Raw genomic sequence first — 24,914 nt, 5'->3', positions numbered from 1 at the left:
GGTCAGAACAGCGAACACGTTGGTCTTCTGTTTCCCGTGCTGTCAATTCCAAATGTCTACATTCACTTGAAATTATTCACTTAAATATAAAAGGTTAGTACTTACCCGTTGAATTTTGGATTGAGACTTAAATGAAGAAAATCCCTTGGTGACAGCTAAGGTAGCTACTTCTACTGTATTTATGTGATCTTGCAACTACAATTCTTTTGTACATAAGAAGCCTGAGTAATGGGGCTTTCTGAGGCTTCAGGTTTTGATTTTACGTTTTTGTCATATATGCCATTTGTACATAGTACCAGGAAGATAAGCGTACAGATGCTGAGCAGGCTTCCTTGGCACATGGACAAATTAGGTCAGCCTGCCAAGAAATTTAAATTGCTGATTTTAAACAATAGTGATTAAGATGTATGGAATGTTGAAAATTTGTGTTTAAAGTTCTTTGTATGAGGTTTTAAAAATTTTATAATTTTTTTTAATGATTTATTTGGATGCCTCCTTTATTAGCTAATGCTTGAACAAGTGGCTGCAGGGTCTGAGTGGAGTCAGCCCCAGTCTTTTCCTACGTCCTTGGTCCTGCCTGAGACTCCACAGTGACTGCGAGATCATTTGCTACGAGTTGAACTGAGCCTGTTGATTTATTTCACATAATACTGCATGGCCATCTTCCCATGTCCAGCACCGTGGCAGTAGAGGGTAGCTGAGATTAATCTGTGAGCTACAGCACTTGCATGGGAAATTGAGCCCCTGAAAGTGCTGTCTATTTTGGCCATGTATGCTGAGATGCCTTATGGACGCCTTTTTGCTATTTCTGGAAGAATTGTTTAGAAATGGGTAAAAGATGTTGCAGATAGAGGTGTTTGAGATAAGGGGTGAGATTTTTTTCAAAAGTGACTTGTAATTTGGGTGCCCGCACTGTGAAGCGTATTACCAGTCAGACGGGGAGCGGTGGTGCTGCTTGTTATGGCACCCTGGCAAGGGCTCATTGCGTTTTATAAAGCAGATCCTTCGGTGGTGCAGAAAGTAAGGCATCCATCCAAAACTACTGGCTGCTGTAGCAAACGCTGGCTGCTTGGTGTAACCACTGCCCTAGCGCTGGGGAGGGCTGGTTCATTCCCCTGACACTCACCAAGGACGCTTGCCTGGGCATAAGCAGGAGCTGCAAAACATGTCCAGCAGATGCCAGCGTCGTGGAGAGCATTTGGAAGTCCATTTTCTCTCTTTCTGTTGTGGTTTAATCTGGCAGGCAGCTAAACACCACACAAGCCGTTCACTCACTCCCCCACCCACAGGGGATGGGGGAGAGAATCAGGAAAAAAAAAAGCAAAATTAATGGGTTGAGATAAGGACAGTTTAATAGGACAGAAAAGGAAGGGAAAATAATCATGATGATAAAAGAATATACAAAGTAAGTGATGCACAATGCAATTGCTCGCCACCCGAGCAGTGGTCGCTGCCCCCCAGCCAACTCCCCGCAGTTTATGTACTGAGCATGACGTCACATGGTATGGAATGTCCCTTTGGCCAGTTTGGGTCAGCTGTCCTGGCTGTGCCCCCTCCCAGCCTCTTGTGCACCTCCAGCCTTCTCAGTCGGTAGAGCATGGGAAGCTGAAAAGTCCTTGGCTAGTGTAAGCACTACCTAGCAACAACTAAAACATCGGTGTGTTATCAACTTTGTTCTCCTCCTAAATCCAAAACACAGCACTGCACCAGCTACTAGGAAGGAAATTAACTCTATCCCTGCCGAAACCAGGACACTTTCTGAGGTCAGATGGGTGCTGCCTCTTTCACTTCTGGCTGCTGACAGCTCCTTTCTCTCTGGGAGGAGGTTGCCCCTGTCCTGCCCGGTTTGACCTGTTGAACAGAGATCTATACTCTGTGCAGTTTTTTGCCTGGCAAAAAATTTAATTCCTTAAATTCCCTAAATTAACTTCCTTTGGAATACAGTGTGGCTTAAGCACTTGGCTTGGGGAACAGCCATGGCGGTGATCCACTGTGCCCTAACCCACAGGTTGCACTGCTCAGGAATCTTACCTTAAATTAGTGCATAGGGGAAAAGTGATTAAAGAAAAGCCCTTTTTCTGTCGTTATCTGTGACAATGTTGGGGGGGCATTCCATGAAAAAGTTGTTGTGCAATGGCTTTGTGATTGCTGGGGAGAAGTAGTTCAGTGTGTGAATTAATTTCAGTAGCAGAAAAAAAATCAGTGGCTGACTTCTGCAAAGGGCGGTTTAAACTTTATTGTTAAGAGATGATTAAACTCTGCCTGGATTAAAATAAAGGCTCCACGGATATGGAGGCAGAAGAGACTGAGGTGGTGTCTGCTGAGCACTTGGTTTCGCTTACCCTGGCGTGCGTTAGAGCTGGAGTTTTACCCTGCAATTACTCAGTCTTGCCTTCACCCGGTCCTCTCGCTGCATCTTTCCTTCAGAGACAGGATGGCTTTTGTTTCACAGGGTATTTCTGGAATCTTGCAAATGTGATGTTTCTGTGCTTTTAGGCACGAAAGTGCAAATATCACCTTCGTTTATATGGAGATGAATTTAAATTAGATTATTTCCCTCAGCTGCTAACGTCTTAGTGTTTTACAGTAACTCTCATTAGTTTGTGTGATTATATTGCCAGTAGAAAAATTCATGGTTAAGAGCTTTAGAAAAAATAAAAACAAAACAAGGGAATGATGATGTATGAGTCTATAGGCGTTTTTAAAAGGTATTTATAAGAAAAAAAAAAAATGATAGAAAACAGTGCACTCAGCTTTCCTGTTATCTGATGATGGTGTCAACCCTGAAATATTGTACTGTTTCACTGTTCTTCGCTATATTTCGGTCTTGTAGCTTTGTGCTTCCCAGAGGAGTTGAAATAAATACAGCTACTATAGGGCTTAATCTTACTTTGTTCGATTTCATTTACATATCCTGATGTTTATGACAATCTGTTTTCTAACAAATCAGCTCTACCCTACTTTCTCGGCCCCAACCAAAGCAAAAAAAGGTTCATGAATTGCCCTGCTTGCAGCGATGTCAACTGGTCACAATATTCCAGATATTTCTTAAACATCTGTTAAAGTCTGTTACTGTGTTAACAAAAAAAGATACTTGACAAACAAAGAGAAAACAAATGCTTTTCCAGGTATTCTGTCAAGGTAGTGCATAGCTTTGACGTGTTAAGTGTGTGACTTGTCACCCTATTTTGTATTACACACCAGTTCAGAGATTAAGCTGTGCTGCAGATTTTTTTGTAAAGTGTCAAACTGCTGTTTAACTCGGTGTACTACATCAAGTCAAGCTTTATATTTATCTCAGTTGCTTCAATATGTTAGCATTGGTAGAGTTGTTTCTGCTTTCTGGGATTATTTGGGATTTTTCATTTGCTTGTTTTTAGTACACTGAAAATCTCACGTGTAGTTAGGTCCAGTCAGTACTGTCAGTGTGAAACATTTAGAAGAGGGGTTACCAAAATGTCCCCTGTGAGGCATTAATTAGTGAACTTCATCTTCCCAGAGTCTCCCACCACACCTGGGAACAAGCAACAGCTACCAGCTAGACGATGTTGAGCATTAGTCTGGTTACATGTTTGGTTCCAAGGGACTGTGTTAAGAGAAGTATATACATGAGTGGATGGCAAATTTTACTATTTCATTTTTGCTAAAAGACACCCATCATAAGGAATAAATGAAACTGCTGTCCAAAACTAATAAGATTCCCCTGCATAGACCTGCCTTTCTCACCTATTCTCCTTCACATCCCCTGTCCCCCCAGCTTCACTTCCATGCAAAACCTTCCACGAGGGCTGACCTTCCACAGTCAGCAAAATCCGAACCTGACAGGAAAATACAGCAGGAAGCTACACAACATGTAGCTTCTGGTGTCAGTTTTATGTATGCATATAGGTACCGTTAGATAATATTTTTCAAGGAGATGTGATATTTTCTTAGCAGGTTGAAGTTGAAGTTTACCGGAGAGATTCTAAGAAGCTTCCTGGCCTGGGAGACCCTGACATTGACTGGGAAGAGAGCGTCTACTTAAACCTCATTCTACAGAAGGTAACAGTGATGCTTATCTAACTTTCATGGGCTATTTATGCTAGAGAGGTTTCAGGGTAGGCTTTGATCTGTCCCCTTTCCTCCCTAGCTTGGGGGATTTGAACGCTTCTGGAGGATATGAAGAAAACGTGGCTTTAATTTTGCCTTTCAGAGTCTAAATGAACATAAACTGAGATGTTTATTTTTCAGTAGAGTCCTAATAGCTTTCCTCAAAAAACTTCAAATATATCCAGTGAAGCTGGTCTGAATTTTATGCTCTGTAACAAAGTTTTGCAAAATGGAAGGCTTTGTTGAGTTTAATAGTTTTTGAGAGTGAACAAGACTGTTAGACAACATTTCTGTTAGAGTTCACAATACTGGTGCAGCTAAGAGAGGGAACTGCTAAGTGGAAATGCAGTAAAAGTGTTATGTATTGCACTGGGAGTTTGCTGCTCTTGACATGAGAACTTTAATAAAACTTTTTTGTTGGTGGTGGTGGAAACACAAAGCTAACACAAATTATTTGTTTAATTAACTCATAGGTTGTTTAGTTATTGCGTAACTTATACGGGCGCTTAGGGAAGCTGAACGTTACTATAGTCATTTGAAATCCCTTAAAAGTTTTGTTGATTATGATCTCAGAATGAGAGACTGCTGGCTCATTGCACACATCCTGGAAAATAAATTGTTTTCATTCTCTCTCCTTCCTCCCAAAAGTCTCACTGCAGAACTTCTCTGCAGAGAGCAGTTTCCACCTTTATTTGATGCTGAATAAAACCAGAGTCCGTTTGCTACAGTCAGAATTCAGAGACGCTGTTACCACTGAACATTGCTGTCCAGAGCTATCACGCTTGCTCCTTACAAGTTTTTTCAGGTTGTTTGGCAGGCTACGTTAATGGCTTCTGACCTTTCTAATGTGTTGCTTGTGTTTATTAGTGTTTCTATTTTTCTGTTTTTGAAGGCAGGCTATCTCTTCCATTTCTACCTTAAAGTGTGCTTATGTGTGTGTGTCATGCTTATTCCCCCAGCTGACCAGTAGGCTAGGGTTAAACAATATTGTCAGGAGTTTCTTTACCCATAGGTTGTGCATCTCAGCATCTGTGCAAAAGACTTTGGTATTACTGAGATAATAAACAAACACAGGCTTGAAAAATGTAGGTGTTTTAGCATAGTAAAGAGAATAAAGAAAACGGCAATACCAAAACATCTTACTTTTTAGCCAGAGCGCTAAAAAAATTAAGACAGGATGTGTTCTGCTTCATGGACATGAATGTTTTGTTTTTCTAACTCTAAACCTTTATTTCTCTATCTGGTGTCCTGTTTTAGCTGGATTATGTGGTGACATGTGCTGTGTGCACACGCTCCGATGGAGGAGATATTCACATTCACAAAAAGAAATCTCAGGTGAGATTACACGTTATTACTGTGGATAAGAGGTTGGCTTCCAGTATTAACTAATCCTAAAAACTGTATCAAAACCAGGGCAGTGGTTCTCAGGCTGTGGTCTGACAGATGCATCCCTGTGAAGCATCTCAAGTCTTCGTCTAGTGACGTTTCCTGCCAGTCATCTAAATGTGAGATCTAAATGTCCTTTATAGCCCCTCTCAAGAAATTGTAAAGACCTCTGCATGCTTTCAAGATTTATATCTTTGCCTACTGGATTGGGGCGGGGGAGGTATGCCCAACTGTTAACCAGTCTGAGAGTAAACCTGAAATTGTATGAGAACTGAGTTATGAGAAGCCTTCAGGGTAAATCTGTAATGTAGGGCTATTAAATGGTAGACAATTTACTGATTACCAATTTATCTTTTTATTGTTTTACGAGATTCTTTTTTTCTCTCTTAAACTGCTCATTCCTTCCATCTCCACACCAAAGGCTTTTGTCACTTGCTTGTGTGCAGCGCACAGTTAATCCAGGGTTTAGCATAGTGGAGGAGACTGAATAATAAGCATGGAGGGGATAGGAACAAGAAACCCCAGACTTCTTCACTCAATTTGCAGCAGATCTTGCAACAATTTCTCCTAGTTGGCAGAAATTCTTCTTTAAAAGGCTCCTATTGCCTTTAAAAGGCTGTTTCTCCCAGGCAATTCCATTTCTTTAGCTCAATCAGCTGCTTGCATGGCTTTACCTAAAATAAACCAATGCTTTTTAATCCTCTAATTTTGTTTTACTGTTTTAAAACAATTGTTGCTTTGCCTACAAACAAAACTAGCAATGCTGATTATTGTATTTGTAGTTTGCATTAGTTAGGTGCATAATTCCCGTCTGGTGCAGCTGAGGCACCACATTACACCACTGATGTAAGCCTTTTATTTCTCATTGCTTTTTCCACTGTTTGCTAGTCAAAGTTTCACCCCCAGTTAACTTCTGCAAAATTCTTTTGAGAAAAATCTGTAAATGTTACTTGAAGATTTGAAAACTAGGAAGATGAGGATGAGGGACCTGCCTTCACTGTGTGTGAGCAGTGTTTGGAATAAGGAGGAGGTTTTCTGTCCCTCATTCCTAGAGGCTTGTACTGTGGGACTGCTTATAAATTTTTCTTTGTCTCCCCTTTTCTAGGAGAAACTCAGCACACATTAAAACTTACCAGGACATACTAGTGACATTTTAACATCATGAAATTGATCTATGGAGAGAGAAAAGGCAATTCTATATGCTGTGGAAAGCATATTTGCAGTAGGGCATTTCATTGTAACATGCACCATTGAGGCTCTTAGGTTTCAGTGAACAGAAGCCAACTTTTTTGGATCTGTATTACTGCTCTGATGGTTCTTGCTTTAGAAAGCATATATTCTGCTGTCAGTGAGCAGCCAGATGTTGAATAGGTAGAAGCCCTGCTCAGGCATAGGACTTGCTGTACTACTCCAGACCTATGACAAAGCTATTGTGTTCATACCAGTAGAGTAGCTAAGGCATGAAACCAGTGTAAAGGCGGCTGACTTTCCCTTAAATTTTTTTGCAGACTACATTGATTCTCTGCTGGCTTGACAATAAGATCTCTACAAACTGTATTTTCCTCAGGTGTGTCTGACTGGAGATGAGTTTGGGGGTTTTTTTGCTTTACATTGGATGGCATGAGAACAAGGATGCCTGGAAGATGTCCTTGTTTCAGGCATTGGTGCAAATGTCATCTTTGAGGAGTCGTCTTACTTTCTAATGCCATTTCTTGTCATGAAGCAACGTTTCTTTTTAATAATCTGTATTTAAACATGCATGTACAAATAAGGAAAAGCAGCCCTCTCATGAATTATCTAATATTCTACCCTTAGTCATGTTTTGTGTTGAATGGTTTGTAGCAAGAGTATCACAAGCCTGACAATCTGGGCAGATTCAGAGCTTTCAACACATTCACAGTGGGCTAAGATTTGACAAGTTTCTTTAATTCAAAGCTTTGTTTGTAAACAGAGGTGGAAGCAAAGAAAACTACTTGGTATGAATTCTTCTCCCTCTTTACCTGCTTGTTAATCTTGTTGGAATGATAAAATCTAAAGCCTTTAGCTATTTAAATATAGGTCATTTTGAGGAGTGAAGTGACCAAAGTAATTCAGGAACTGCTTCAGAGGGAGGAACATGCAAGAGGAAGCACAGTGGATAGAGGAAGAAACAGAAGCAGAAGATGAGGATGAGAAAGCAAGTGCTTGCCCTCCTGAGGGCCGCGCTTCTCATTACTGAGTGATATTGATCTTATCGTGGTACTAAGCAAATAACAACAATGGAATTAACTGTACAAGCAAATAGTGTTAGGTCAGCTACTCCATGGTAACTTTCTTGCTGTGTGTGCTTTTACTTTGCAGCGCATTGCAGTAACTTAAAGGCAGCTTAAGGTGATTTTCTCTGTTAATGAAAAGGAGGATACCTTAGCTGTACCATAGGATGCTGAGAGGTCAGGTACACAACAGGGACATTTACTGTGGAGCAACTAGTATTTGATAACTTGCATGTGAAAACTCAAGGATTTCACAAGTGTTGTCATTATTGCAAAACAGGCTGTAGTCAGAAACAAGCTCAGCTTTTGCCTGCAGGATGTCCAGCATCTCTAGCATAAGTGAAATTGTTGGCTGACGGAGCAGTGTTGGACTGTGGTGTTTTGGTATTGCTTGCCTTGTATTCATTGCATCCATTCCTGAGCACATTTAACTGCAAAGATTTTTTTTTTCCCCAATATCTTTCTCAGCAAGTGTTTGCGTCTCCTAGCAAACACCCAATGGACAGTAAAGGAGAGGAGTCAAAGATCAGCTACCCCAACATATTCTTCATGATTGACAGTTTTGAAGAGGTGAGTTCCTTGTTGTAGCAGTAGAGTTCTGTCCTGTTCTAGTCTTATGTCCTGATCAGCTGTTTTCTTGTACCTTTTGAACAAATGTTCTTGGCTAATTGAGGGTTATCTTCTAGTAGTTTTTATTTTATTTTATTTGACCTTCCTCTTTCTTTAATACTTGGAATCTGAGCTTAAAGCTGGATTTTGGTATCTGTCTTTATGATGGGCTAAAGCAAGACAGGCTCATGTGAGAGCTGCTTACCTCAACACATGATTTGCAGTGTGCACTGAAAGTCTGGGGTTTTTTTGAAGGGCTGGGGTGGAGCATACAGCTCCCTTGCTTTCTGCCATTTACGTTGAAACTGCCTTGGGCCTAAGGAGAATCATGGGAATCTGAATATATTTGAACTTTAACAGCTGCAGTTTGCCTTGAAGTGTTTCATTTTGTGTCTTTGGCAGGTTTTCAGTGACATGACTGTGGGAGAAGGAGAAATGGTCTGTGTGGAGCTGGTAGCCAGTGACAAAAGCAACACCTTCCAAGGGGTGATTTTTCAGGGGTCCATCCGCTATGAAGCACTCAAGAAGGTCTATGACAACAGGGTAAGGTGCTTCTGAAAGACAACATCCTTTGCAACAATGATACTCTGACCACAGTTTTTCTTTGCTGCTGAGGCTGTTAGCTTTTTGTCCTGTTAGATCATCTGCATCGTAGTCTGTCTTTTTTGGTTTTGAAAGTTACCTGAAAGCTAATGCTTTTGGCTCAGACAGCTTAGAATATTCAGATCAGGATATATTACTCTGGTGTTTGCCAAAAGGAGTGAAGTTGATAAGTAGTCAAGAGCATGACACAGGAATGGATCTGAATAACAGCGTTCTGGGAGCCCCTTCATTTTCCTGAAAGGTCATAGATATTTCTAGTTACTTCAGAGAAGGCATGTTTTGCAGGGAGATCTTGAACTCTGATAACTACCTTGCTATATGTAAAACATGTTTTTCTTTAGTGTGTTTTGTACTCACGGCTATTTTCAAAAGACCACTGTAGTTTCACTGCCACAGAAAGCAGCTTTCTTTGCTTTCCTACAGAAACATGAAAAGCCAGCACTTTCAGCTTCAAATTCAGTACTTAGTGCTGAAGTCAAGAGAGTGCAAGAGCCAATAAACTTCTCAAACAGTTTGTTATGAAGACAGTACTGAGAGATTTTAAAAAACAAACAAAAAAAATCCCCACATTATCTGCTGTGACTGTAAACTTCATTTCCCTTTGTTCCTACTTTTCAGGAGAGGGTGCTGAAGTCAAGAGAGTGCAAGAGCCAATAAACTTCTCAAACAGTTTGTTATGAAGACAGTACTGAGAGATTTTAAAAAACAAACAAAAAAAATCCCCACATTATCTGCTGTGACTGTAAACTTCATTTCCCTTTGTTCCTACTTTTGTCAGGAGAGGTCGTGAATAATTTCCCTTCTCCCTGTTTTAAATGTGAGTAGTTATACTCTTCTAGCAGTTTTTCAAGAGAACGTGAAACTGAGATTGTTTTTCTGACCCACCATCACCTTATGGCCTCACACAAGCAGCAGGTGGGTTATTAAAATACATGGGAATGGAGAATCACTAAAGACAACATAAGAAGAAAGCCTTGCAGTGGAAAGACAAGATTTGATGTGGTAAAGTGACCTCATAGCCTAGGAGGTCATAGGAACGTCCTGTTCGACCACACAGCTACTTTACATTGATCTGTTAGATGAAATAAAATTGTTAGCTCTTCAAATACTCAATGATGGCTGAAGGCAAAACTTGAAATTTGACCATCCTTTTAACAGAACAGAAGCAATCTCGCTATACTTCTGAAGGTTACTTGATTTCAGTTGTGTCTGTATTAATTCTTAGCACAATACGAGTTGTGTTACATGATGAGCATCTTGGCCCTTTCAGGTGATCACTGCTGAAAGTTGTGATAAACCACTTAAACTTATGGATAAGTCCTACTTATTTCACTTGGCAAAACCTTGACTGTTTTCATATTGGTCTGTTCCTTTTTTCAGTTCTCAGTTCAGTTTTCAGTTCAGTTGTGTTAACTGGAAATTGAGCCCTTCTGTCTGTTGAGAGGGTTCAAAAGCTGTCAGGGTTTTGCGGTGAGCAATGTGATGCAGGTTAGTTGTGCATGGGGGCTGGTTCTTTTATGCTTTGGCCTTGACAGCGTGGACACACAAATATCCAAATTGACTTGCCACAAAGTAGTGCCAGAATTGTGCAGTGCGCTTTGCTAGTTTGAAGCATCTCGTGCGTGTGTGTCTATTGCTTTTTGGACTCAAACAAGTGTCCCTGCACAGGCTGTGTTGAGTTGTGCACGTGCCTGCTTGTGCTGTGGTGTGCCACATTGTGTGGGTCTGGATAAAAAAACTTTTGTTTTATCTCAGCGTGCCGTTGGGTAACTCTGCCTTTTGGATAGCTGAAGGAGTTGATTCTTCTCTGAGCCTCTGTTTTTGTATCTGAAAAATTGCTTCCCTTTTGGAGATCACTTCAGATTGTGGCTTAAAATGCTTCTTAAGAATCAAGATAATGATCATTTATGTTTCTGACTTATTCTTAGATAACTGCTTTCAGAGAACATTATTTTTTTGAAACATGGAGGTGATATAACATGGTTTTCTCTCCTGTCTTGATGCATTGTAGGTGAGTGTTGCAGCTAAGATGGCTCAAAGAATGTCTTTTGGCTTTTATAAGTATAACAACATGGAGTTTGTCCGAATGAAAGGGCCACAAGGGAAAGGACATGCGGAAATGGCAGTGAGTAGAGTTTCTACTGGTGACACTTCACCGTATGGGACAGAAGAAGATTCAAATCCAGACTCCCCAGTGCATGAGAGAGTAAGTAGCAGACAGAAATACTGACTTATGGTTAAGCACGAACATGTTTTGTTCCAAAGCCAGCAGACGGACTGAAGCTGGGATTAACTCACATCAAGGTTCTGAATTTAGGTTTGCTTGTGTATATTTTGAACATAGTCAGTATATGCAGATGGATTTTTAGCACAGTTTGCCTTGAGCAAATACTGAATACAGAGATGACTGGATGATTCATACTTCTGGAGGAGTGTTTTGTTGAAACAACAGCAGTGTTGATGCCAGGGATAATGATGATTCTGCCTGTTTTCTATGAAAATCAATAGATTCCATTTCTGTACAAGATGGGATTTACCTAGAAACGTGGAATTCGTATATTATGTAGGTTGCTTGCTAAACCTCGCGGGAAATGGTATTGTTGGGAGATTTTGCCACTGATGAATGCTGCCAACGTGAAGCCTATATAATATTAGAGCAAAGATTACGGATCTAGATGCAGTACCATATTTATGCATATGGTTAATTTTAATGCAAGTGCAGTAAAATACCAATAGATTCAGTCCATAGATGCTGATTTGGCCCTTACTCAGTCCTGAGCCTTGTTTTCCATTAAGGCATTTTACCTAGTTAATGGGCATTAGGCAGCATGTCTTCAAAATACCTGCACAGATGAGTCCTGACCTGGGCTGGGAAGTTCCAGATGGCTTCTAGTCTGGTTTCCTGTGTAACATAGCTGACCTCTGTAGTTCAGAGGTCTGCATGACTGCATCTAAAGGTCTCCACACGAGCTGTGTGACTGTTGTTTCTGGCTTCCTAAAAGGCAAAATGAGCTGCCAGCACAGAGCTTGTTAATTGGATGTGCATGCTTTCTACAATGGAGATAACAGCCTGGAGAAATCAGGCCTAGAGGGACTTCCTGATCTTTTGGCTCCGAGACTTCCAGTGCCAACTGGAAAATGTCAAAATACATGTGATAATATATTATCATTGCTTTTTGCTAATGGTTTTAATGGTGATTTGTCTGTTTCTGGATTTCCCATCAGGTGTGATATGAAATGGCTTCAGAATTAAAAATAGAGACGAGCACAAATTAGAGATCAAGTGCATTAAAGAGAGCATCAGTTGGGTGGTAGAATGCTTCTGTTCTGTTTTGTTTTGTTTTTTAAACATTAATGATAGAAACACTCACTGTTGTCCCTCTGCAGTGCAACACCAACCTGGCTTGTCTGTCATCCTCACTCACATGTCACCTCCCTCCTTATTTGTATGGACAGATGTGAGCAATATCAGATTTTATCTCAGGAACAGTTATGGGATTATTAAATTAACTTTGTGAAGAAGGAAGGATGAGATAGAAGTTGCTCACCTCCATTAGCAAAGTAGTTATCCCTATTTTTTTTTCATTTGAAATGAAACTATTAAAATATTACTAGCAAAAACAGTACATAAGCACTGCATTTCAATTCTTTCTGAAATAGATATGGTCGACTGTAATTGTGGTTTATGCAAGAGCAACTACTGCTCTGAAGGACGGGTGTCTCTATAGTTTCATCCCTAACCTGTGTTTCACTATAGGCAATTATATCCTTGTATTTGTTGTCACTTAGACTAACCAAATCATCAGGGGCTTCTCAACTTGTTTTTCCCTAGCCCTTATTGAAATATGATATAAATATAATTGTACATTGACTTCTTTTGCGTCAGCATCTTGGGTTAAGTAATTGCCTTGTAACCCTGCTTCACAGAGACACCGTGACCTTTCACAGTAATCCCGTGTGGCATCCTTCAAAGCGGGGAGACTACTACCTTCTGTTTGCCAAAGAAATGAAGATGCACAATTTTAGTATGTCCAGAACAATTCAGATGCACAATTTTAGTATGTCCAGAACAATACGTTCTTAGCCTATTAAGTCTTCTGACTTTCAACATGCAAAAATAAGATTGAGATTCTTGGTGCCTTAAATTATTAATCTGTATTTTGTTCCTTTATGACTGTAAATCCTTGTTAAAAGTGATCAGCTGAGGAGAGACGTTTTTCATTATTCACGTAACAGTTGAGGGTGGTGATATATCAAAAAATTTTCATCTTGAAGCTGAGATAACTGTTCAGTAGATGTTCTCTGGCCACTCTGGTAAAACTTAGAGCTAGACACCAGTCAGGGTTCTGATTTTTACACGTGACTGCCTCGTGGCACATATTTGAGACTGATGATTTCTTACTAGAAGCATAGAACTTTTTAAACAAAACTTTCTCTAGCTTTTTTTATTTCCCTTTCAGGTCACTTCTTTCAGCACACCGCCAACCCCAGAACGCAACAATCGCCCATCCTTTTTCTCCCCATCCCTCAAGAGAAAAGTGCCCCGAAATCGAATTGCTGAGATGAAAAAATCCCACTCAGCAAATGACAGCGAGGAGTTTTTCAGAGATGATGGTGGTGGAGGTGAGAGAAGTAATATCAGCTAAACAGACTTGTCTGGAGAGAGCACAGAGCTGTGGAAAGGGATCCCAATGCTGGATTTTCCAAAAGGTTTGCAGTGTGAAAAACCTAACTCCACAGAAAGTCCAACGCCAATGCCGCTCTGAAAATGGAGTTATTGACAGGCTTAGCATCTTTTTGAAGGCTGGAGACCAACAATTCCTACATATGTTTAAAACTTATCTCCCCCTTTTATGTAGACCCATTTGAGAGAAACTTGAGCAGGAAAGATGCTCCCCCTTTCACAGATGCCGCACTCTCAGGTGGCACTCTTCCAGATATCACAGTGTAGTGAGGTAGAGCATGCTCTTTTGGACAAGTTCTCTGAATTCCTTGATTAGATCCAGAGTTGGTTAAAGTTGGTGAAAAGGCATTTACTTCAACTGGCTTTGGATCAGTTTTGAACTCTCTAAAAAGAAAACCTAATGAATTTGTTTATATAATGGTTTAATGCCTTGTGGAACTCTTCCTTTGAATTCTAGTTACTCAGTATGAAACAACCAACAAGATAAAAAATTGAGTCTGATTCAGAATATAGTGTATAAATCCAATCATATCGCAGTTTAGGTAGGCGGGAAACTCACAAATGTCGAAGTCCGAACTGCTTTTCATATGTTTAAAAACAATTCAGTAGAAAAGCCAAAAAATCTCACTATCTGTTGGCATGCTAATAGATAAACACAAAGGTAATTTCCGGATCGTAAGTTCTGTTTGTAGTAGTGAAGGTATTACCCATCAGCGGTACTGGATCAGCTTAGCTAATGACGAATTGCACATTATAAAGCAAGCTTAAGCAATAATGTTTCATTCAAATTCTGTGCAACTTAAACTGGTTGTAACTAATTCAGGGTTCCATCAATAGAAACCTTTCCTTACCTCTTTCTTCCTTAATTTGCCTAGTCACAACATCTGTTATTTCAAATGAGATGTGTTCTAGCATGTTTTACTAGGCAAAGGGTAGGGCTTGGGTCAATTACTACGTAGTGTGGGGAGAAGGGCAGCTTTCCCAGATGGAGTCCTGCTTTCGATATCTTTCTCCTGGAGGTTGCACAGGACAGAATGGACTTCAAAGCATTTATCCAGCAGCCTTCGTAGGTGGTGGTAGTGTCTGCTCGGTATTGTTTTGCAGGGTCTGATCGTAGCATACATAATCATAATGATGAACATTTTTCTTATTTTCATTTTCTTTTCCTTCTTCTGTATATATGGAAGTGAACAAATTCCAGGTTTTCCAGACATTTTATAGCACGCATATAAAATACCAAGAAGTGTGGTTTCACTTAGTTATAAATGTTTTGACCTTATTGTTCCCGGTCCTAAAAATAAATAGAGGAAAATTTTAACAGCTTATGCTAGGAAGTTTAATTTATTCAAAGATGAGATTTCTACAAGGAGAAGTAACTAAAATGAGATTTATTTACAAATTTCAGAAACCTGAGTATCCTTACCAGTGTTTGCTCAGGAGCTGCAGTGGTGAAATTCTCTTGTTTCTGAGGGAAAAAGCTGACTTTGAAAAGCCCATTACTGGGTGAACTGTAGAAGCAGAGATGTTTGGGTGCATCTTGGCTTTGTGGGTGGAGGAAAACTTGGTTGTCTAAAGATCAGCAGTGTCCTTGGTCTGGCCAGTGCTGCTGCAGACCTGCCCCTAGTGCAGACAGACCTGTTGTGGACAGGAACAGCCCGTGAGGGCCCACTTCACTTGCTTTTGCTGTGTGCAAGCATGACACAGCAGGAGAATTGTACTTACTCCAGCTACCAGAGCCAGGTCCTTCTGACCTGATCACCACAGTGCTCTTGGCATAGCGGTAATGCGTGGGGAGAGGGAATAGACTGCTTGGCTATACACATTTAGATGGAAGAAGGGAAAACAAGTTGGTTTGTGGTTGTTTTTTTTTTTTTTCCTCACGTTGTTATGCATCTTGCTAGAGTAGCTGCTGCTACTTTTAATTTGCTAAGGCCTCTTTGTTTGGATCGGGACCCACTTTTAATTAAACAAATAAGTCTCAGAGCTTGGATCGCTCTGGTCCGGTCCAGAATCGTTACGTTCACTTCAACATTTGCTTTTAGCACTGTGGGACAGGGCTGAGTTTTACAGGGAAATAGAGGGAAAGTTTAGAAACACTCAAAAAGTGGGGAATATGCATTCCTGGCTGTGGGAGAGACCTGCAGCTATAAAAACCTCCTCTAGCCTACAGTGGATTCAGCATCCTTTTGTTCTAAATTATTTGTGGACCTCTAATTATGGGAAGAATGACACTGCTGAAGGGTCCCAGTTGGGCTTGGGGAATGTGTGGAGATCTGCAGTGAACTGGCTTATTAATGCTGATTCTCCCTCTGTCTTGCAGATGTCAATTTTCTTCGTAAGACACAATTTTCCTTCTGTTACACTTGTTCGTTTCTGCATGAGTACCTGCTTAATTGTAGGAATGTTCTATTATTTTCTGTATGAGGGAAGGCTGGGTTAGGATTCTCCGTGTGCAGTGTGGTAGCAAAGGCTTCATTCCCACTCCTGGCTGGTCTCGTAGCAGATGATGGTTTACTACTACTGCCAGCTGCTGAATATAATTCATTAGCTTCAATGTAAATAGTGAATTATGTGCTAGGCAAGATCTGACTGATTTTAAAAATAGTAAGGATAGCGTCCTGCATGTGACTTATCTCTTGACAATGAATAGTAGGCTTTCCTTTTTTTGACTTTGAGAAGTCTTCCAATAAAACGCAGAAGGTACAATCACTTTAAGCTTGCTGTCTTCTACCTTTACAGATCTGCACAATGCGACAAATCTGAGGTCGCGGTCCTTATCTGGAACAGGACGGTCTCTGGTGGGCTCGTGGCTGAAGCTGAACAGAACAGATGAAAACTTTCTACTCTATGCACACTTAACTTACATCACTTTGCCATTGCATCGAATTTTAACAGGTGAATTTTAATGTGTATTACGCATGAACAGAGTCCTTTGGTTCCCAAAGAGCCTTCTGCATTGTGGGATTTTGTTATTAAGATAAAGGAACAAGTATTTCTCTGTAAGGGAACATCACTTCGTAGACCTTTGTTGCTGACTGTAGCAGCAAATCTGTGTGAATAAGTGGAATAGTGTCAACCTGTTCTCTGGCTTTGGGCCGGTGGGCAGAAAGTTTGATCCAGCTGCACAGCAGTGTCTTAGGCAAAACTATTGCTCAACTCCAAAATCTAGACCAGAATAAAGTTACGATCTCAGAGCAATGTAAAGTCCTGCCTCTAACCTTGGAAGATCCTTGTAACTGTTACTTCCTCTAAGAATTTAATCTTTTTTCTTCTCTTCCCATCCAGCAGATGGGATGACTTCTGAATAGGTTTGTCTGGATTGTGGGCTTTTGATCAGTGCCTGCTTTTTCTTGTCTGGGGTCTAAAAAGAGAACACACCTGAAAACAAAACCAATCTATTACACTGGTTATTTCCAGGCTTTTCCTGAAAGGTAGCCAAGAAGAAAGGAGTTGGGAAATCTGTTGTTAAACAGGTTAATCTGCTGCTAAAAGAGATGAGAAGATAGTATGGGTATTAATGTCATCAGTTGTACAATGCTAGTATAATAGTAATAGCTGCAGTCTTCTCATTTGCAGGCTGAGATCTCGGAGCCTGTTGCAAAAGTACACTGGCTCTTACTCTACAGAGAAGGAAATTGTAGGTGATAAGGTAGAGGTGGAAATTATACTTAGCAAAGAGGTGTTTTGACATTTGCCCTTTCACTGTACATAGGGATTGATTACAATTTAGAAGAAATTACGGATTCCAGTAAAAATTGATCCTGTGTAATTAAGGGTGGATTTTGAACAATGTTTCGGCAAAATATGTAATTATTCCTTATGCTAATTGTGTTGATAGTCTTACAGCGAGTTAGCTGGAGTTATCAAGCTCGCTCACTCTCTCACCACAGGCATTTTGGAGTTCACAGAAGATGTATTGTTCCTGCTGGCATTTAATACCCGCTCAAGTGGGTGGCATAAATGCCTCCATGCTCAAATATTTGCTTTGAGCTTGAACATCCTTTCTGAGACTTAATTTGTTTAACATACGGTTGCAGGAGTCGGTGTGTATATTGAGATGCACAGAAATAGGACATGAAATGTCTGGGCTGTAAGGCAGAATTTTAATCTGCAGTTTTTCACTACGCGCATTTGCTTTAGCTTGGCACATCAGGTGGAGCCCCTTTCCAGTGCCTTTTTGTAATTAATACATTTGCGCCAGCAGCAGCTTTCCAGCAAGCGGGAGCATGACACGTGGGGCAGGGTAAAGGGGGAAAGATGCTCATCTCTCTTGGGTAGTTTAGGAAGCCTGTACTGAGAAATTAAAATCCTGGTGATAGTCATCAAAGTACACTTTTAAATGTCTGGAGCTTATACATACTGATAAGACTTCCTTCGCACTGGGCCTTCTCTCCATGCTACATAATCCCAGTTCTCTCAGCCTCTCCTCGTATGTCAGATGCTCCAATCCCTTAATCATCTTTGTGGCCCTTCACTGGATTCGCTCCACTGTTTCATTCTTTACAAGTGTGGCTAGAGCTCTCTAGAGCTGTGGATCAATTTTTACTCACGTCATCCTCTTTGTGCAGCTGTATGTGATCAGCCTCTTAATTAAGCATGTGCTCCTTTTTCCCATGTTTGTTCTTCTCTGTGTAGCCTTGAAAAGGACCTAGCAGCCCAGTTTCCGGATATTTCTGTGTACTGCCATGCCAGCCTGCTGGTTTTACTGTCCACATTTGGAAAGATGCCTATGTTTATGACAGATATTTTACAGGTTCATATTCTGTCACAGTTGGACAATATGGAGCTGAGGAGCCAACAAAAGGAGTGTTTTTTGTGGCAGCTTTTTGGGGCAGAAATGTAGGCTTTGACGTATAGGATGGATGAAACAGTTGAATTATTTGTACCCACATCTTCAGAGCCAAAAGTCCCTTTAAGGGTCTTGGGGATGGTGTGTTTCTCCCTTCAAGAATGGGAAAACCCTTGGCATCTTCTGTCATGGCACTTCCACTTATTTCTCTGGAAGATTACTCCACTCAGTGTCTGACACATGTTGCTTCATTCCACTATAAATGATACTTAGTAGATTAGCTGTCATCTCTATGTGATGGGATATATTTGTGGCTCACCATCTCTCAACTAGGGTGCAGCTGGGGAGGAATTAAATTGCACTTCAATAGGCAAAGTCGCATACTCGTGTGTTAAATTCCTCCAGCGGCGTAACAGGGGGACTGCGCTGCAGTCCACAAGTGCATCTCCAGTTCTTAATGCTTTCTGGTACTGCGGCTACTTTCAGGAGACTCCTAAGTTTGCTGTATCTCTGTTTTCTCTCCCTTGCCCAGATATCCTGGAAGTGCGGCAGAAACCAATTCTGATGACATAGCAGAGAGCGGGCACTGCCTTGGAGCCTTGTTGCCAAGTGTGCCTAACCACAGCGGTTTTCTGTGCTAACACTACCATCTAGTGTCAGGAACATAAACCTCCGCAGGAAAAAGGGAAGTCCAAGAATACCAGCCGATCAAAAGTGCCTCTTTCTTCCTTCCTCTGCTGTCAAACACCATATGCACACTTGCAGTACATCGCTTGAGTGTTTCTGACTGGAAGAGGACTTTCAGCAAGATAAAATGAGAAGGGGCTGTCTTTAAAACGAGTCAACGCTTTATGGACAGTTTGTTACTGTGTTTACTTTATAACTAAGAAACCAACAATATGTACAAAATGTGTTAAACTTTATATTCTTTGAGAGAAACAACCTGAGAATTTCATAATGATGTACTAATGAACGTCGTTTCATAGACTCTCGCCCATACGCTCTCCTTGTCGGTTTGGCTTAATGTGTGTGTGAGCGCGTGTGCGTGCATGTGGGGATTGAAGGGATGGGAAAATAATTTCCTACTGAGGGAGGAAAAGGAAGAAAATGCTACAAAGATACATCGCCATTTTGGTACGTGCAGCGGGTCAGGGCAGAGCTTAAAAGAGGCTGAAAATGTTCCCATTTGTTCGTGTGTCAGTGTTAGGACAGGTGAACTCTGCTGACAGATTTCCATATCTACCAAAGAACAGCAACATTTTCATCCTCAAGAACTGGCTAAGAAAATGAGCCAGCGAAAAGAAAGCTAAAAATGTGCTGCTATAGTAAAGCCGAGGTTCATATCCAGTACTAATGCTGCTTATCTCTCTGTTAGCTGAGTCGATACAAGTTTGAGTCTAAAGTGGAAAAACAGGAGGCCGTAATCGGGCTCCAAAACCTAAAAACCTTACCACTAGCCAACATCCTCCTGCATGCACTGGACTTCAGAGTACGTAGAGTCGTCCTTGCAGTAGCGTTTGTAGCCAAGGAGGGCGTGAGAGATGACTACTGGTCAGGCAGCTTGCCCAGATTCTTCGTCTCCTGGTGGCGTTTTGCTGTACTGTTACATGCCAAAGCACGGAGAGTTTTCTTGAAAGACAAAAGATTGAAATGTAATTCTGCTCTGAAAAGTGACTAAAAATTGCATAGGGGGAGGTTTGAAAATTGTGTGTCAGGAGCTCTCAGGAAAAAAGCCTTATGTTTACAGGTAAAATGCAGCTTTCTCTAAATAGCAAAACTCTGCTGTCCTTGACATTTGAAAGCTAAATGACTGAATACTGAGACTACTGCAGTCTGGTTCACTGTCTTGATATGGGAGCCAGTCGATACTTCAGTTTATTTATGACTGCATAACTGGCACAGCAATGGGGGGGTAGCGTGTCACTTAGAGCATGTGAGACTCCAGTACACGCATAGAGGGAGAGCGAAGATGCCATTTTTGTCACTTTTCAGACTCTGAGCGCCTAAACTTAATGCTGTTGCCACAGTTTCCAAATGGCATGTGCTCTGAGCCTGGACCTTTGTCTCCCTCATACCCAGCCTTTCCCAAAGTGCTTTGTTGTTATTCTCTCAATAGCATCTGGTGACTTAACCTCTCAAATAGGACTTTCTGCTTTTTTTTCCTCAGTTCAGGTTCCATGGGAATAGCTCCACTTCAGCATAAAGGTAGACTAACTTTATCATTCAACCCAACGTGGTGAATCCAGCATGGTAAGGAGGTCTTTTTTTATTTGAGGCTAGGCCTGGAAGAAGTGATGGCATTAGTGCAGAGTGCTGCCGCTGTTAGAAATGCCATCATGAGTGCATGACAGGGACGGCTCACCAGTTTTTAGTTTACTTCAAATGTGTTGCAACAGTGTCAGAAAAACATTCACTTTGTCATTACCAGCACAGCCACTTTTCATGTTGCAGCCTTTGACCTTTGCTCCGTGGGAGCGTGTGGTTGTGCGTTGTGTGTATGTGAGGGTGTTCGCAGTGTCTAAGCTGAGGCATGTAACTTGGGTGCCTAGGCTTTCTTCCTGAGCTGGGGGAGAGGTGGAGTCCTAAATCAGCAGCTGAAGTGCCCTCTCAAGGAACTTGCTAGGCAGCCGAGGTGCTTACCTGAGATCCCTAGGTAGTTGTGCCTAATGTCAGTCGGTACAAGTATTCTCCCTATGCCCATGCTGAGAATTAAAACGCTCTTCAGCTAGAAGACCAGTCTTACTCTGAAGCCTCTCAAGATGCTCCTTATTCTGCACGTTCATACTGCTGGGCTGGGCAAATCAGTGCTCGGTTTTCCTTTAAATAGTCATTGGGGAGGGAAGGGAGAGAGGGTTAATATTTGCACTACTAGTGACAATTGATACTTTTCAGTCAAACAGCCAGAGGAATAACACGTGAAAGGGAAATGTATCCAGATTGGAACCCGAGTGGTAGGTGCCTGAATACTTCTCAGTCAACAGCAATTTGTAATGCTTTCTTGGTATCACGTATTACGTTTAGGTAGCTTAATTTCATGTGATCTGAAAGACTGAACAAATCTTGCTGCGTAAGATTTCAGAGCAAACGAAGAATGATTCTAAATTAGTACATTAGTATAAAGGCAGTGTTACAGAAAGTACAGTTCAGATTCCACAGCTATTATGCAGGAGGTATCATCTGCTTTGTTACATGTATGTGGCTGGATTTCAATGTCTAGTTTTTGAAGGGCTGCAATATAAACACCCTGAAAAAAAAAGTCAGTTTATTTCTTGTGTCTTGCTAGTGGATATGTTATAGGTACATTGAAGACTCACCTTTTTTAGTAGAAAAGGACTACAGGTATGCCCAGATGGACGTCCATAGAAAACAGAGGTCAAAAAGTCTACTGAATGTCAATAGTGCTTTTCAGAAACAAGTAGATGTGGCAGATTCCCAGTTATTCCTTCTCTAAACAACTGACTTAGACTTCTTATGTATGGCCCCTGGTTCCCATTTTCTGTTATCAAGTGGGGGAAAACAAATTCTGCATTTTGTTCTGCTTTTAAACAAACCCTGAAAATCGTAATTTGTTGTCCTTGTATAGACAGATTGACAGGGAAAGATGATCAAAGTTTTGCTTGGGTCAAGATGGCACAGCTGGGCCCTTAGCATGCTATTGCTCTATACCAAAAAAGAAAGGGAATGTTAATAGGAACCTCTCACCCTTTTAATTTGGAGGGGTTTTTAATTCTGTAGCTCCTAAGCAGTAAACCATTTTGAGCTTCTGTTGGCCATTGAAATAATTGCTGAGGAATGAACTGGCGTGTTCTGCATGCCATAAAGGCTGTATGGCTGTCGATGTCTTAACTGTTGGAGCACAGTGGTTTTCATCAGTTGTTATGTTGATGCTTGAGAATGCAGCACGGTTAACAAATTTGGGAAGCTTTGCAGAAGAGCTTTATTTATTTACAGAATCCCACCATACCTCATTACTCAGTTAACTTCTTCCATCCTTCTGCCCGTTCACTCCCTCTGGAGATCGAGGCTTACGCTTGAACTCTCCATAGATGATGTATATTGATAGATGTCAAATGCAAGGTTGTAAACCTTTTTGCCCTTAACAGGTTTTTCACTGCTATCAGTTTAACAAGTAAAAAGCCTTTGCTTTTTAAGAAAGCTCTTAAATAAATTATTTTGTATTAGCAGATTATTGCTCTGCCTTAGAGACCACCGTGTATGTGAAATCGCGTTCTCTCATTGCCAGCCAGTACAAGACGGGTTCCAAGTCTCCTTGTAAAAGAAGCAGCCATTTTTAGAAACGCCACAAATCTTTCGGCTGTCTTGGCTAATCCAGTTTGTGTGGGTTCATGTTCCTTCTCTTTTTGTTCTCCTGGTCTTCATCATTTACAAGGCTTGAGCATGTTGGGCTCTGGATTGCTGTTACTCAGTTTTTCATTTCTGGGCACGGTGTGCTTTCCTGAAAAGAGAATTGTTTGCATGGGTGACTTTTCACAGTAAAATGGTTTTCCCAAAGTATATTCTTACACCAAATTTTAATTTAAACAGTGAAGTCCTTGGCTCTGCAGACAGGTTTCTTCTGGCAGACCCTCGTGTACAGAATCCCATCTGGTCACTGAGGTTCTGTATGGATGTGAAGTCCACATAAATAGTCTCCACTTTTAGACTATTGACCTGCTTCTTGCCAATCATTAATTTTTCCCTTTCCAGATGATTGCTTGTCCTGTATTTTGTAGTCTAAAGCTTCCCCTTATTAAAGATAGCTATAAGATAAAATCTTAAGAAGTGCCTAAGCCCTGTTGTTATCCAGTGGGGTTTAAGAACAAATTTTTATTTAGGAAATGAGTAAAGCAGTCTTAAATTCTATCTATGGTGTGTGTAGCAGCGTCAAGAAATGACAAGTTTATAGTTCTCGGAAGAACTGGCTGTCTCCTACAGACTCGCCCTTCGTGTTTGAAAGACTCTAATGGTCTCCTAAGGTCGTGGCTGAAAGCTCTGGAAAATGGATTTCTTGTCATCACAGCAGTCAGATATCTGCGAATGCCTTATCTTGTTTTGTGAGGTATGACTGGAAGTGTGTGGTGCTGGTGTGTAGAAATTCTGTGTCAAAAATAGGTGCGGTAGAATCCAATTAAAGGCATTGTGAAATAAGTAGCTTTTACACCGAACCTTAAATGAAAGAGTATTTTACACCAGAATGTAGCTGTTTGGATGCTTGGTCAAGATAATACAAGGCTGCAAGCAGGTTACAATGTTGAACGTTCTCTGTGTAAATATATAAATATTCTCAGCCTAATTTTATCAGACTAACACATGTTGCATGGTTTGGGCTTTTTTTGCCTCATGGATCATCAGTGTTGATTAAAAGATGATGGGTTGAAAATCATGCTGGCGCTGTACTGAGCCCTTTGAACAAAGAGCAAGGAGAACCTTTGTGCACCAGAAATGGAGATGACTTTGCGTATGGCAGCAGTGCAGAAAGTGTTGGACCCTGCGGCCAATAAACAGACCTCTTAAACTACCGTGAATTTTCTTAATAGTGTTTTCTTTCTACTGTGCCTAGTAGTGTTTGAGTTTGAATGTATTTCTTACTGGTGGCAAGCATGAACAGCGGGATAATGCTCTGTGGCACTAAGCATTGCCAAATAGACACTCGTGAGGCAAAGTAGCCTCTTTACTCTTTGTTCTTACTCCACTTTGAGCGAAGCCCAACTTCTGACTCTGCTTGCTGAATCTTTCAATGATCAGCCTCTGAAAACTTGACGTTGTATAAGGGGAAGAAGGCAAAAGTCAATGTACTCCTGAATTTGTTTAAAAAGGCTTTTTGTTTTTTCCTTTAGACGCTAGCATTAAAAAAACCAAACCCCAAAACAGCTCTTCTAAACTGATCTGCGTTTTGTTTTAAACTTAATTATGTCGTCATTAACATTTAGGTTTGTGCAGTGTATAATATTGAGAGACTGATGGCTGTAATGATTTCTTCCTGATAAATTCAGGAAGAACTTCACTATGGGTTTGTGCAGTGTTGTAAAAATGAGACTGCCCTTTAGCTCTTAACTGCTTATATTGCCTTAAATTGTGCATACCAACATTGAATTGGTTTTGGTTTAAAGACCTGCAAGGCACTGCGTCCTCCCTCTCCACCTGATTTTTGTGACTAACATTTCACAGTAGGCTTCTTCGGGGGATTTTTCTATCTAAATTAGTTAAAATGAAACACTCATCAAACAAATGTTACCAACTATAGATAGGAGTTGACTTGCTGATGATTTAATTTCAACGAATCCCAGAGCGGGACTGTTTTACGAACCCACGTGTGGTGTAACGACATATCTGCTAAGCCATGCATGATAGCTTGGAGATGTGTGGTATGGTAGGCAAAATTTAAAGACAGAGCTTAGGAAGGAGAACAGGGTGTTTTAGTTCTTTATATGGATATTTGAGCAGATTGTTGGCAGTGTTGTTTTGTGCCTGCAAATGCGACTGGACAGGAATCTTAACTGGT

General features: G+C 40.9%; 1 protein-coding gene across 1 annotated transcript in view; it reads left to right on the top strand.

Annotated features, from left to right (window-relative positions):
- The window catches only part of KIAA0930 (KIAA0930 ortholog), a 41,064-nt gene extending 17,132 nt beyond the window's left edge, over window positions 1-23,932 (top strand). Inside the window, exons 2-9 of the mRNA XM_009283644.2 lie at window positions 3,934-4,041; window positions 5,347-5,424; window positions 8,196-8,297; window positions 8,739-8,879; window positions 10,951-11,145; window positions 13,400-13,562; window positions 16,363-16,518; window positions 18,945-23,932. Of these exons, the coding sequence (XP_009281919.1) occupies window positions 3,934-4,041; window positions 5,347-5,424; window positions 8,196-8,297; window positions 8,739-8,879; window positions 10,951-11,145; window positions 13,400-13,562; window positions 16,363-16,518; window positions 18,945-18,985 (984 nt within the window). The 3' untranslated portion in view covers window positions 18,986-23,932. The remainder of the gene's footprint in view (window positions 1-3,933; window positions 4,042-5,346; window positions 5,425-8,195; window positions 8,298-8,738; window positions 8,880-10,950; window positions 11,146-13,399; window positions 13,563-16,362; window positions 16,519-18,944) is intronic.
- Window positions 23,933-24,914: the final 982 nt, after the last annotated feature.

Source organism: Aptenodytes forsteri, unplaced genomic scaffold, assembly GCF_000699145.1.
Source record: "Aptenodytes forsteri isolate BGI_AS27 unplaced genomic scaffold, ASM69914v1 Scaffold614, whole genome shotgun sequence".
Taxonomy (NCBI): Eukaryota; Metazoa; Chordata; class Aves; order Sphenisciformes; family Spheniscidae; genus Aptenodytes; species Aptenodytes forsteri.
The sequence above is the reverse complement of the archived record's forward strand: the minus strand, read 5'-3'. Positions and strand labels throughout refer to the sequence as shown.